Source organism: Oxyura jamaicensis, chromosome 13, assembly GCF_011077185.1.
Source record: "Oxyura jamaicensis isolate SHBP4307 breed ruddy duck chromosome 13, BPBGC_Ojam_1.0, whole genome shotgun sequence".
NCBI classification, from domain to species: Eukaryota; Metazoa; Chordata; class Aves; order Anseriformes; family Anatidae; genus Oxyura; species Oxyura jamaicensis.
In genome coordinates, this window is record NC_048905.1 from 1,245,257 (window position 1) to 1,259,877 (window position 14,621).

A 14,621-nucleotide genomic window follows, 5' to 3' on the forward strand; every position below is an offset into this window, starting at 1 on the left:
ACCAGCCCTGTACGAGGAAGCAACAAAGTACACTTCATATTCATTCCCACTCTTTAGCACCAAGACACTGACCATAAAATATATTAAAAATATATATATTTTATTATATGGCAGGTGTCAAAATACTTAAATATTTGTAAGTCAAAGTTTACTAAAAACAAAGTGGCATTAATTATTATTTTAATTGTAGAAATTATCTCCAAGGCAATCTCTTTAAATTACTGACAACCATGCCTTGGCCTAAAGAATACATCCAGAGCAATCACTTTGAAAAATCAACAGTAGGAAATCTTCTTGGTTCATTGGTGCTGATTAAAATTTTCTACCACTGTAGCACACAAAGAAAAATCCAATTAACTAACTACTTATATTGACCTTAAAAAGAAACAGAACAAGAATTATGAATTATGTTATGCTTCTAGGGAGAAAAAAAAAAAAAAAAAAAAGATTCCCCATTACAGTTTTCAAAAAAAGAAAAGAAAAATCTTGTCTTAGCTTAGGTGCTGTAGTTGCTTATATCTACATCAAACTGCTTTGTACAAAATCAAAGAACGGTAACTGTCCCCTGTACATGCCACCAAGACTAGGAGACTAGGACAGCTGATTAATTTCTTCTATTAGAGAAGATGAAAAGAGGGAGGAAAAAAGAAAACGCATACTAAGAAAAAAAATAATAATAATAAATGCCAAAAAAACACCAGCACAGCCTCTTTTTGCTACCAGTAGTGTCACTGGCCTCTCACTGCTTTCGAATAGGAAGGTAAATAACATACTTTCAGAAAAAAAAAAAAAAAAGTTAAAAAAAAGTTATTACTGCAAAAGGACAATGCCTACAAGATCAACAGCTATAAGTAATTTGCTTCTCATCTCTGCATAATAAGAATTCGTGCTTGGGTCTACTGAGACTCCACAGTGGAACTCACCAAAGAACAACAGGAAAGTATACTACTGTAACAACCTAGGGTGCTTACCAGGAGCTATTTTTTAAAAAACAAACTAGACGAGGATACAAAAACATGGGTTTGACTTGACAGATGACTCCAAACAGAATATCTATATAGACATTTTTTCCACTTCTCAGGTAAAAGTTGCATGAGCCTGAACCTACAACTACCATGAGCTCTGACAGTGCTAAAGAAAAGTTTCCACCTGTGAAACAAAGAAAAAAAGAGCAAATAAACAAACTTTCAGTCTCCAAGGCTAGAAAGACCTAAAAAAAAATAATAATAATAAAAAAAATAAAGTCCACATGAAGTTCAGCTAGGTAGGAATTAATACCATCATAACAAGAACTTGCCAAGCACAAGATAAACCAAGGAGTCAACATTTACCTCTGAAATCTCTAAGCAGAAGCTAGGACATGTAAAGTAAATACATGGTGGAATTAAAATGCCTTTCACTCCCTTGTTGAAATTCTTATAAAAATATATTTCCAGCCACTGTTTGAAGGATAAACCTAGTGATAGTATTTATGATACTAGTATATAACATATCATGTATATAAATATATATAATTGCTTCTGAGCTGGCTTACAAAAGTAGTTCCCAACATGCTACACTAGTGTATATGTTCTAAAGAAGTAATTTCAGACTGTGACTGTGTATTCTAGCAAAACCAGTATGAAAACTTCAACCCATATGTAGTGTAGTATAGGAATATATGCTTTGGTCCCAAAGGATAAGCATTAAAAAATAACTCCCATGTTCAAATAAATTTTTACATATCTTAAAGCTAAAAAAGAAAACTGCATGAATTAGACACATAGTACAAGAGACGCTAAATGGAAATCCATATTAATGTATTTTACTACAGAGAAAAAGTATCCTGATGCCATCCCAGACAATAACTGAAGAAAAAGGTAAAGCAGGCCTTTCAGTTAAAAAAAAAAAAAAAAAACAAACAGATTCAGTTCCTAAGATGGACATCACCTACTTTGCATTCACGAGTCTTTGTAGATAATTCAATATAGGCCAGCTGTGTATGAGCACAATAATTTGGCAAAATAATTTGGCAAGAGCCACACTCAAACTGTCTGCTGAGAAACACTATTTTACGTGAAGAAGCATATACATCTACGATACAGAAGATGTAATAAAAACAATCATCTCTAGCAGTGGGAAGTATTTTGGATTAGCAAAGCAACACCTAACCAATATTTCTAATGTTTTCCTTTCTATGTATTTCCAATTCTGTACTCTCTATGGATCACGTACAGCAATGTGCACAACTACAATGGATCAACGACAGAGGATACTGCTGACAGAAAACATTTTCTGACCTCCTTCCTTAACAGTGTACATAGGGCACTCTTCTCTATTTTGCAATTTTCTTTTTCACTCCCTCCAATTTTATTTACCTGACCTTTATCCATGTTTTACACTGAGTTTTCTGGTTTGGAAAAGCTCCATGCTACTTCCTTACCAGTTAACCCCTATTTCTTTTTATATCACAAGCTGTCTCTTCCTTTTTCACACATAAGGATAAATGCTCCTACTTGAGAGGTAGCAAGACGGCTCCTGTTGTTTTCACAATATAAACCTATGTCTGTTGAGTTCTGTTAATGAAAACACTTCAAGGAAGCATGAAGATTTTAAGAAAACCAGTAGTGGGCCTCTGTGATCAAAAGCAACCAAAAGCCAAACATCTATTGGCACAATACAGCTGTGCCTGTTTTTTGCTGGACTGAGATTATTCAGATCTCTGAGTATTGTGCTTACTATTGGTATATCCTGAATACAGAATTTAAAACATGATACAAAAAGCATTTTTTTAGAGCTCTTAAGTTATTAGGCTGTGCTCTGTAAAACTTGGCATATACTAATAAGTAAATCTCACCCAGTTAGATGATGATCACTCCTTTGTTTCTGCAGCTCCCACTCGATGGATTATACACTCAATCAATCCAAATGTTTCCCACTAAGACAAACCAGTCTATTGTGTCTATTTAACTCCATGTACATGTCCTAAATCTCTGTGCCAAAATCTGTACAATGGTAGGCAAGCAAATACTTCAAATAAAAACTGTTCAGATTCTTCTCCACAAACCCCCAATGTGAAGAGTTTTATTTAATTAAATATATAAATCATTACCTAAAAACATGTATATTTACTGGGTAAAATAAATAAATAAATAAATAAATATAAAACCATGGAACATCTCTGCTTCTTTTCAAGACATCCTGTACTAGATTCCCAAAATAGCTGTAGACCAAGGGAAGGGGAGGATGGGAGGGGAAGGGTTGATTTTGACCTATTTAACACAGAATAAGCCAAGACATTGAAAACCACTACATAACCAACATTATCCACAGAAATATTCATGTCTTATCTGCATGGATCAAAAGTACAACATATTTGCAATCTTCAGCTGCTTCTGAAAAAAAGTTATTTCAGTACTACCTAATGAACCTGCACCATTTTCTTCCAGCAATTTATGAGGGAACTGTTTGGAGGGAGTGGGAGAAAACGAAGATGAAGGACTGTCTTAGTCACTGTGTTGTCAACTGGACTGATCAACAGTTAACTAAGGAGATGAAGATGGAGAAATGTGGCATCCCAGCTGGCATTAGTTATTAAAAAAAAAAAAAAAAAAAAAAAAGACGTAAGCTCCCTAGAGGCATTGTTTTTACAATGAAATGTTTATTATCAAGGAAAAGGAAACAAAGATGAAACAATCAAGTAAAGTAACAAACACCTGGAAAGTCTCTTGAGAATACTGCATTAGACTCACTGCAATATATCTAATCTTACATAAAATCAAAATAATTAACATAGGAAAATACTTTCAGTTTAAATAGCTTTCACACTTCTCTATGTTGGTTTTCTATAGTCACCTGAATAAGATAAACTTAAAGAAAATCTACAGTGCAACCAGCCTAAAGTATATACTCAACAACTGCAAGGCCTGGTCCAAAGAGGTGAGTGGAGTTAGACATAGTCTATACTGTACTGCATAGAATCATTACCTGATGTATATTATTTCCTCACAAAATGCAAGGACTGAGTATGAATAGCCATGACACATGCTGACAGCCAAATATGCCTGAACCTCTCACTTTTCTCATGTTCATTCAGTGTTCTGAATTATGTTCAAAAGTACCAGTACTTAAAAACTACTTTTGAAAAGCAAGAAAATGCCAGTTCAAGTTTCTGTCTACAAAAGGTTAAACAAGCAAACAGCTAGCAGATTTAACTCTATTGCATACAAAAAGGTTTTGGAATGTAACTGTAAAACCTGCTACACTGTGAGCTGATCATAATGAGAAATATTCATCAGCTCTGTAAGAACTCAAAGTCTAAAAGCATCCCTAGCATACATTTAATTTCTGTAATGGTTGTTCTAAGTTCTGCTATTCTACAAAGTAAAAGCTTTATGATATTTCATGATATTGAAGACAAGCCTTCTGCCTGCAGAGCAGATGCAGAATATGACAGGACTGGAAGAGAAATGGAAGGCTGGTATTTTATAGTAAGTTAACATCAGAATTAACAGAAATGAGTTCAAGCCAAATAACAGTCATTGTTTAGTCTCACCTCAAAGCAAAAATTTGATATCGTTAATGTTAATACATGACCCCAGGCAATGATTTGCATTTATCTTAAGTCAATGGTGTTTACCATGACTACACAGTGAGCAACAGCAAGCCCATTGCTCAGAAAACAGGCCCATAAATCCAAAAGATTATTTCCATGTGTGTCTCTCTCATTATTTCAAAAGGTTTTGTATCTAAAAAGTACAGCTAGTATTCAATGGTATTCCTTTTGGTTTCTACCAAAATCAAGGCCAAATTCTGGTGACTTTGCAATGAACAAGTTAAGGCCTTGTATGCCAAGTACTTTGTTCTCTGCCTGAATGCCTCTCTTCCCATTTACTTCAGGCCTATCAGGATATATTAATATTTGTGTACAGTTCATTGCTAAATGAACTGTTACATGTTACATTTAAAGCAGATTAAGAAAGTAATCGTGGTTTGGAATCTCTTCTGAAGCTGTAAAATGAAAGAGAAAAGCTGGAAAATTAATGGCAGATTTTAAGAAGCAGGTTATCATCTTCAAGTAATTTAAGACTTTAGACAAACGTGTGACAAAACGAACTATACATGACCCTCCAGCAGTTTTACAGACAGTCTGAAAAAACTTCTCACAAAAGTCAAACATTTCATTATAGAGACATAACAACCTGACTTCAGAATACTAAAAATAATATGCAGTTTTATAGTCAGTCTACGAGCAGCATATCACAGTACTGCAATATGCTATCACCTTTAACTGGAGACCAAATTTCTGGAAATCACTGAAACATTCTCTCTTTAAATAAACAAGAAAATATTTTGCACTACCTTCCACTTTGGAAGGGGTGAGATGTAATACAGACCTAGCAGACTGCAGTTCCATCAAGAAAACCCTCAGCATTCCCACACTGCTCCTAGCAGCCTAAAAAGTAACTATGTTCTTCTCTCTCCTTTCCAGACTAGTTTTAATGAAAACTCTTTTAAAATACAAGGCAATTTTCTTTCTTTGCTCTTAAAGCTCTAGAAGGGAGAATACTAAAATAATAGGTCCTAAATACTAAAATAATAGATCCTACATTAACAGCTTAGCGTAAACAAAGTTTAGAAGTGCATTTTAGCCCCTTACTTCACAAGTGGTGTTGCTCAAGGTGAGATTATTCAGCATTTTCCTGGCATCTTGAAAGAGCAGCATCAAGTTCTGTCACTGAGACCTCACAACACAGCTAAGGTCATCCACAGATTAGGCCCAGGGCTATAGCTTACATTATGGAAAAACTCCTGTACATCACAGAAAGCCCCCACTTTGAGAACAAATGTTGTCAACACTGCTGAGAACACAAACATGCCACTAAGGCATTAAACAAAGCATTTCAGTAGAACAATCACATTAACACAAGTGATAAATTTCAAAATATTATTTCCAAACACATCATTACAATTGCAGCAGTATCCCTAAAATCCCATTTCTGTTTAGAAAGATGTTTCTTTACAACTAGTTCAAAATAACAGAAAGGTTCTTTCAAACAGAATTCTAGAAGTAGTAACAAACGTCACACAAAAACACGTATTTTGTACCAGTTGCTGCTACCATGCTTCAGCATCTTCTTGTCTTTTGTGTGTGAACCCTCAAGAGTCTAAGGCCATATTTTGTCCTTAAAGTGTTGAGATAACTTCAAAACTTAACCTCAAACATTTCCAAGTAATCAAAGTAAATGCAATTTTAGTCTAAAGCATGAACAGCCTCTTCAGTAAGAAAAAGCTGAGACGTCTTATTTCATCTGCTCTTCTTTAGTTTCCCAGGTAATTAAAGTAAAACATACAAAGCATTGAGCAATTGTCCTACGAGCAACACCTGAGCACAGATGGTTGAAACTATTCAGATAAGAGAGATAAACATCTTGAAAACTAAACACATAAACTTCTTTCACTCAGCCATGACCATGAATACAGTGACAGGCTACAAAAAAAAAGGTGCTTTGGTTACACACATAAGTCAAATCTGCCTTTTATTCTTATTATTATTTGAAAGCATCCCGGTCAGACAAAACAGCAAACGATTTGTAATGCTTAAATAAAAGGGGGGGGGGGGGGGGGGGTTTTACCCACACATAACACCGGGGGGGGGGGGGGGAGAAGGTGGCGAGAGACAAAAGCAGAGGTCAGCTTTTTTTCCTCGCCCGGAGGCGAAGAGGAGAGGCCGCGGAGCGCTGCGCGGGAGCGCGCCGAGGCGTCGGCCTGCGGCGGGGGCGCGCGGCCAGCAGGGGGCGATCTTGGTCGCGGCAAGGCGCGGGCCACAGCCCCCGGAGCTGCCGCAGCCGGGCGGCACCAGGGCGCCCGCCTCCCCCAGCCCCATGGGTTGGGGGGGGGGGGGAGGACACACACGACGCCCCCCTCCTGGAGCTCCGGAGGCCGCGGGCAGCGCTCCGCCTGGGAGGAGTTGGGGGGATGCGAGAGCCCCCCCCCCCCTCCCCCCGCGGAAAGCAAGCAGCCCCCAGCCCCTAAGTACTCACCATATTGACTTCTGACACCATATCTATACTGGCAATGTCTATGTTCATGCCAACGGCCACTGGGGGACCTGCAAACCGACAAGATGGTCCGCAATGTGATCGCGAAGAACTTAACTCATTCTTACCAGAGTTACAAGGGACTAAGGCATGGCAAAAAACGAAACGAGGATTACGAACACGAAGAAGAAAAAGCCAGGAGGATGACAGCGAGGTGCGGTGTGTGTGCGCGCCCTCCCTTCCCCCCCCCGTGTCCCCCCTTCCTAGCCCCCCAAAGAAAGCAGCCTGCCACCATCCGCGGGTAGCGCCGGGTTCGGCTTTTATGTAATGCGCACACGTGCGGGCAGCTGGGCTGCGTGGGGGGGTCGGGGGGGGCGGGGGGACCCGAGGGGACGCAGGGGCCCCCCCTCCTCCGCGCCCCGGCAAGCGCCGCTCCGCCACCGGCCGCCGCGCTCAGCCCGGGACGGGGCGGCCCCGGGGGGTTGCGAGTGCCCGGCCCGGGGGCCGGGGGGCGGGGGGGCGACGACACACGACGGACAGCCCCCAGCGGACCCCTCCGAAAGAACTAAATGGCCGGAGAGAGCAAGTAGTGGGAAGGGGAAGCGCGCAGGGGGTTAAATGCCTTTTGAGTATCAGCGAGCAGCGCAGCTTGTACTCAAAAATAGTAACCGCGGTCACAGGCACGTTAGGCTTTGAGGAGCCAACGTTGGGTAAACTTGAGGGGGTTGCATCTCGAGAAAGCCAGTTAAACGCGGGCTGAATTACAGGTTAATTGTCAGCGCACACACACAATGTGGGACCAGTTCTAAATGTTAAAGACGTGTAAATGATCGCATTAAGAGCGCCCTGTACTAAGAAAATCGAGTACCAATTGGCTTAACTTTGGATCAGCTTGAGAAAATGGCATCACACACTCCAGCGCAACAGCATCCACAGAACGCTTCAAAACCACGCACACTAAGGTACAGCAGCCCGGATATGTAACGTCTCCTAGTCAAAAGCTGTCAAATTACCTCCAAAATCTGGCCTCAAGCGAATGTCATAGCCCTTCAGCAGTCTATCCACGGTCTCTTTTACCAGTGACATATTACTAGGGTCATTGACACTAAAGAAAAAGAGAATAATCATACATCATTTCTTATTTCCCAGACCCCAGCCATACATTTCCCTTCGCAATAACATGCAGAGCAATTCAAAGTAAAGCAAAAGAGAATGTTCATCACTTACCTCTGAGCGCACACCACGGCAATTATTAAAGGGAAGGACCAAATCCCAAAGTAACCCTTCTTCCGGACTCTCAGCATCCCTTTAGCTTTTGATATGATTTAGGGTTTCAGTGAAGAGAAGAGATCCAACTTATTCTGGCCAGTGCAGTAATTCTAATGTGAGGCGCATGCGCACGGCGTACCACAACATCAAAAGGAGCAGTGGTTGCTGCTGGAGATGGAGCAAATTTCCTTGAAAAAAAAAAAAAAATTAAAGGGGAAGAAGGAAATGCATTATTAAGAAGAAGAAAAAAAAGTCATGCACAGGAGGCTCGAGTATATTTTTGTTGTCCTTTTTGTTAGCAGAGAATATAAATCCCAGCAAGCAGCGAAGTTTTGGGAGTTGTGCAGGGCACAGCGGCTTTGTAACCCAGTTTGAAGGGGGGTGGGGGCTGGACGGGCTGGGATTTGACACGGAGGGGGGAAAGGTTACAAAAGGGAATGCACCGGGTACGTATGGCGCCAGGGGCAGGTGGGCAGCCTAACTTTTCATCCCTGGAAAGACACGCCTGAAGAGCTGCGAGGTGCGGACAAAGGAGCCGGAGACGGCAACGGGGGCGGGCGGCGGAGGAGGAGGGGAGATGGGCGCCTACAGGATTTCTCACGAAAAAAGGGAGGAAAAAAAAAAAAAAAAAAAAAAAAAAAAAGCTATGACGAATAGTTTATTGTAAAAGGGGATTAGGCTGCTTCCTGCTTTACTGTGCTGCCAGGCTCTGGTCCTGGGGCAGAGGCACTGGGGCGGGAGAGGGTCTCCGGCTGCCGCCGCCGTCAGCTCCCCCCGGTCCCTCAGTGCCGCCCGCCCGGCCCCGCTCCCCCCGGCCGGCTCGGCCAGCGCAGTCTCCGTATCTCAGCCCGTGGTTAACCCCGGGATGCGAGGTCCTCAGGCAGAGAGAAGCCTGACCGAGGAAGGGGAAAAAAACAACTCCCCGAAAGGGAATCAAGCGTTCGGTGGGCACAGAGACCCGGTGCAGGTTCGCAAGCTAGCCCCCTTACCTTCGTGGGTGAGCCACCCGAGCTCTCCAAATACAGCGTGTGATCCAATTAATGCTTCAGAAGAAACAAGAGACGAGTAGAAAGCTGATTTGGGAATGCTTTGAGTGACATTCAAATCCTGAACAGAAAAGGAGAGACAGAAGAGAGAGAAGTAATAAAGAAAAAGAAAAAAAGCACCACCCAAAACGAACCAAAACAAAAAAACAACCACAAGCAGCGGACTTCAAGGATTCCTCGCCAATCTGCCTTGTGCTCACAGCACCTTTTACACCTCTTCCTCCTCCTCCTCCTCCTCCTCCTCCTGCTCCTGCTGCCGCCCAGAGCCGCCCGGCGCTGCCGGAGCGATCGGCGCTGGGCGTGCACACGGCCGGGCCGGGCCCGGGACCACCGGGGGCGTCAATTACCAAAAGAAATATTTAACTAGCTGCAGAATGGGGGAGGAGAAGGGGGAAAAAATGCAGCGTGGGGAGGGACGAGGGTGAGGTGAGGTGAGGGAGCTCCGGAGAGCCGCTGTGCCCCCAGCCCAACGCGGTGCCGCACGCCCCGTGCCCGGCCCCACGGCCACGCGTGGGCTCGGCGGCAGGCGTGGAGCTGGGGAGGTTGCCCGGAGAGGAAGAGGAGGAAGAGGAGAAGGTGGCCCTCGAAGGGCGGACTGGTTGCGGAGGCGGTGGGACGCCGTCTCCCCTGGGAACCACAGGGAACCGAAGCCGGCGTGGCGAAGAGCCGGCGGTTCCCGGCAGCAGGCGGCCATTTCGCGCAGCCCGGCGTCTGGCGTGCCGGGCCCCGCAGCACCCCGTGCCGCCGAGCCGGGACCCTGGGGGAGCCCACCGGGATCCTGGGGAGCCCACCGGGATAAACCGGACCCACGGGAAGTCTAGGGGCGCGTCCCTCCGGCAGCGCCGCTCCCCCGGCCCGGCCAAAGGCAGGGGCGCAGGTGCCACAGGCACGAAGGAGCCGTGTCCCCCCCCCCGCCGACACTGCCTTAAAGCCCCACCTTGCGCCGCCGGGACCAAGCGTTGGGTCGGTTTTCTGCTTGCAGGGAAAAAGTGAGCTTCCTTAGGACTGCTGGAGGTGGGGAGGGGATTCATTAGGGCATTCTTACTTTCCTCTCCCGTTTGAAAACCATGAGAATTACAGAGGGAGAAAATACTTTTCCAGATGAAACAGACAAGATCTGGGGTGTGTGTGTGTGTGCGTGAGTCCCCTGAGTGTATTTAAAGAGTCCCACTGCAAGGGACGAAGCACGAACGGGTGCGTGGCTGCCCGAGGCAGGAGCCGCCCCCGTCCGCCGCTGGAGGTTTCGGCTCTTACAGTGCTGGGCTGCTTCGCTCAACCCTCCTGAAATACAGCCCCAAAGGAAGATGGTGGATACCTCGTGCGGTGAATCAGGTTGCTTTATGTGCATAACAGGCATTTTTTCCCCCCTTTTGCAATCATAAGGCAGGACGGAGGGCTCAAGGACGCTGGTCCCGCACTGTGAAATTCAGCCGCGGGTGATAACGTGGGACCGCATCTAGCGCTGCCCATCCCTCAACTGGTTCTAAGCCTCAGATATTAATTGCCTTTACACCACAGAATTGGCGCGTTCACCGTGTCTGAACGTGAACCAGCTTCAAACCAGAGCCTGAGAGCTGGCAACAGCCAGTGCTAGAGCGACAGGACTTTTTATGTAGAGTTTAACGCAACATCGGGTCTAGAAAAGAACCATCTTTCCCTAGGAGTGCTAGCCCAGTGCACACAATGAATTCGAGAATTCAGTGTATCCAGCATTTGTTCCCCGTGCACGCACGGATACTGAGGGAACGTTTGTTCTGCCCTAGGACACCCCTGTGCAGGGAAACCTGTTCTCAGGCTGGCTGCTCCAATAAAGAGGCACGGAGCATCCCTCAGCCAAATGCAGTACATATGGATATAATGGTGCACTCCATGTGGAAGAGAGAGTGTGTATATATATATATATATATATTTTAAAAGCTTCTGTTGAGCTACACTTGGGATGCTCTCCATAACTTATGATTTTGGCTCAATGTGAACGCCCCTCTGTCTACATGGGTCCACACCAGTAACACATCCTACCACCATGCCTGTCCTTGTGTGCCTAGACAAGCCTATGTGATAGAGGTATCATCGTTAAGTATTGACACGGAGTACAAAGTTATACAATACTCTACCTTTTGAAAACTGATAATGATTTGCTATATGCTTTTGACAGTACCATTTTTTGTCTGACCATGAGTTCTGGTCTATCTCAAATTCAGAATTTCAAAATTATAAATTTCTTAGCACCTTCATTATTATTATTTTTTTTTAGCACCCTCAGAATCTCCATCTTATTTTAAGCAACTTGTCAGATAAATGGTTTCCTCTTTCTCACTTGTGTCTGTGTGTTTGCTTGAAAAGGAAAGGAAATGACTGGTATAAACAACAGTATTGGCAAGATGCAGAACATTTTGTGTAACATATTTAAGGACTGCTATCTAAGATTTGGAGTGTCTTACAATGGAGAAACAACCTGGTTCCTGGTTGGATATGATAATTACTTTTAGCTCTAAAATTATTATGAGATTACAAGTACTACAGAGATAACAGAGAAACCAAAATTTTGGATGCCAATTGCAGACCATTGTGATTCTTAGCTTTCAGCTTTGAAGAGTTCAAAATAATACCCAAATAACATTAAAACACGCTAAAGTAATAATTTGCTATCCTTGCTGGCCATTGTGTAACACTGTGTAAGAAATGGGCTATAGGCAACGTCATACTTTATCTTGTCAGCCCTTGACTGTAGCAATATATTCACGTCACCGTGAGCAATATCCCAGACCATGTACCAAGAACTGCTCTGAAGTGATTTTAAAATACTTTGTTGTAAATGTATAGATTTTGCAAAATATATTTTCAGATGGGATAAAAATTTCCAGACAGGTTCTTAAGTGAGCCAGTCACTCCAGTCCCTTGGCATAAAAAAAGCTGCTGATTTATGCCAGCCCAGGAACTGCATCTCTGTACCATGAGTAATGTGAAAAACCCCTCTTTAAAAAGGGTTAAAACCCCACTTTAAAAGAAATCCTTTCACTGCATCTCAACAGGTAGGTATGCGTACTGTTCTTTGGAAGTAATGTTTCCTGAGTTCTTGAGCATTTGGTAAGATGCAGTAATACTGGAAACACTCTGTTGAGAGTTGTTTCCATCTATAAGATAAAATTTTATTCTATAATTTTCAGCAGAATCCTTGTAAAAATTTACTTTGATGCATTTTCTATTTCCAACTTCTGTGAAGTTATAGATCCAAGTAAAATCAAGCAGCCAAGCATGGTAAAATTCTCCTGAACAAAGTTTGAATGTACTCCCATCTTGGTTTCACTTGTCCTTTTAGGTGGTCAGATCTATGTCATCATCCATGCACCATACACCATCCTGTTTGCATCAGTATAGAGATTGGCATTACAACACATGCACAGAAACAAATGATTCATCGAGATGCACCTTGATTCTACTCTTCATGGCCAATGGAATTTGGTTTTGTGTAGTGAAAATCATCTGAGATTTCCAGATTCGTATTAGCTTTGAATACTGTATATCTAGAAATCTCCAAAGTGGTAAAGCAACCAACAAAGACAATAGTGTATGACCTGCCAATTTTGGCCCTTAAAAACAGGTGAAATAATGAGTACTGTACAGAAACTGAATGTGATAAATTGCTTAGGAAATAAGTATCACTTGATACAGGTAAAATTTCATTTAATTGTGAGAGGAGAGCAAATGAGAGGGGGCAAGTAACAGTCTCTATTTGGTTTGCATCTTTATGTAAGACTTCATTTACTGGGGTTCAGATTTGTTCATTCCGTGACTCATTGCATGGTGTCCCCACAGGGTTAAAGACATTATAGATAAGAACTTAACCCAACTCCTTAGCCAGATAGCATTTTCTGAATCAAATAACTGTTATATCTTTTAATAAAAATATAGCCTCTTGTTTTTTTGTATAGCCTGGGATCAATATGCCTTACATGTATATTGAAGAAAGTCTTTTAATGTGAAATCAAAGTACAGATTCAAAAATGGAAGTAAAAGGTTGTATGAGACATCCACAAGTGCTTTGATTGAAGGCAATTGTCAGCAACTCAGTGGGGGCTGGAGTGAAATACAAAATGTGCAGCACCTGGAATTATGATGGAATGAAATCTACAATCCTCCTATGAGGCACCACAAAAAGCCCCATTTCCTTCAAAGTGAAGGAATAAATTAGTTTAACAGTTACATAGACAACAATTTTTGAATTCTTCAATTTTGGTTACATTGGCATTTATATAGCTAGGAAATATCTACAGTATACACATCCTTTGACAAGAAGGCAGAGCAGGGCACGAGGGGTGACTGCATAGGGTAAGGATAGTAAAACTTTTAAAAGGCTGCACAAAATGCAGACCAAGATTATGTCAATGTGTGTGTGTTAATCTCCTCCACACTGTTCTCATAAGATTCAGCCCTGAAAGCAGATTGCAGAAACCTGTTATTAAATTAATGGAGTGGCATTTGTCTGCATCAATTGATTGCAGGATTTGGTCTTAATTTCTAAGCTCTCTTGGACAGAGTTGACTTCAGAATTTGCTGTTGTTGAATAATACATTCTAGAATATTGTTAAAAACAATATCTGAGGGTTCTAGAGCTTTTAGGTTAGAAGCTTTTGCTGAAAATGAAAACTATTTTCTTTTCAAAGCTATTTAAGCTTCTAAAACCAGTTTTGAGTCTGGTTAAAAAAGACAGGAAAAGTAGTGAAGTGGAAAAGAAAAAAGAATAGCAGAGGCAAGGGTAATGCTCCAACACAGTGAAATATGAAGAAAGAAGAGCCATTCATTTACAAGGGAGACCAGGGAAAGAAAAAAACCACCTGCTCATTTAAAATAACATTTAAAATGTGAAACAGTGCTTCTTTCTCAGAAATCAAACACAGCTCTTACATGAGTTCTTTATTCTCTGGACAAAGGGAGACTACTGAAGTGATCATTGAGACTCCAGAGCTCTGTGATATCAACTACCAAATATGTTTTGATCCAGATTGAGACTTAAAAATGTATTTTATTTTCTTGTAAATAAGGAAACCTCACAGGAGACTTTTTATCTAATTTACCATTTGTAGCTGTAAGAGATTTCACATTAAAAATGTGACACCCAAAGAAACCAACTGTGACCAGCATATGACAGCCAAAGCATAATCAGTGGATCAATTTTAAAAATGCAAAATATTTTACACATTTAATTAAAAATTGTATTATTCAATACATTTTCCAACTAAACAAGATCCTTATATCATCTGGTAAACTATCATTCTGGTTAAAAATA

General features: G+C 42.1%; 1 protein-coding gene across 5 annotated transcripts in view; it reads right to left on the reverse strand.

Annotated features, from left to right (window-relative positions):
* Positions 1–14,621, reverse strand: part of GABRB2 (gamma-aminobutyric acid type A receptor subunit beta2) — a 191,207-nt gene that overhangs the window by 160,477 nt on the left and 16,109 nt on the right. For 2 of the 5 annotated variants that reach the window (XM_035338275.1, XM_035338277.1), the window contains exons 2-5: positions 9,278–9,395; positions 8,247–8,476; positions 8,033–8,124; positions 7,023–7,090 (exon numbers count right to left, since the gene is read on the reverse strand). In XM_035338275.1, coding sequence (XP_035194166.1) covers positions 7,023–7,090; positions 8,033–8,124; positions 8,247–8,323 — 237 coding nt within the window. In that variant the 5' untranslated portion in view covers positions 8,324–8,476; positions 9,278–9,395. Of the gene's footprint in view, positions 1–7,022; positions 7,091–8,032; positions 8,125–8,246; positions 8,477–9,277; positions 9,396–9,539; positions 9,722–10,125; positions 10,147–10,271; positions 10,290–14,621 lie in introns of those variants that run through there. The other 3 variants (XM_035338273.1, XM_035338274.1, XM_035338272.1) reach the window with 3 other exon arrangements.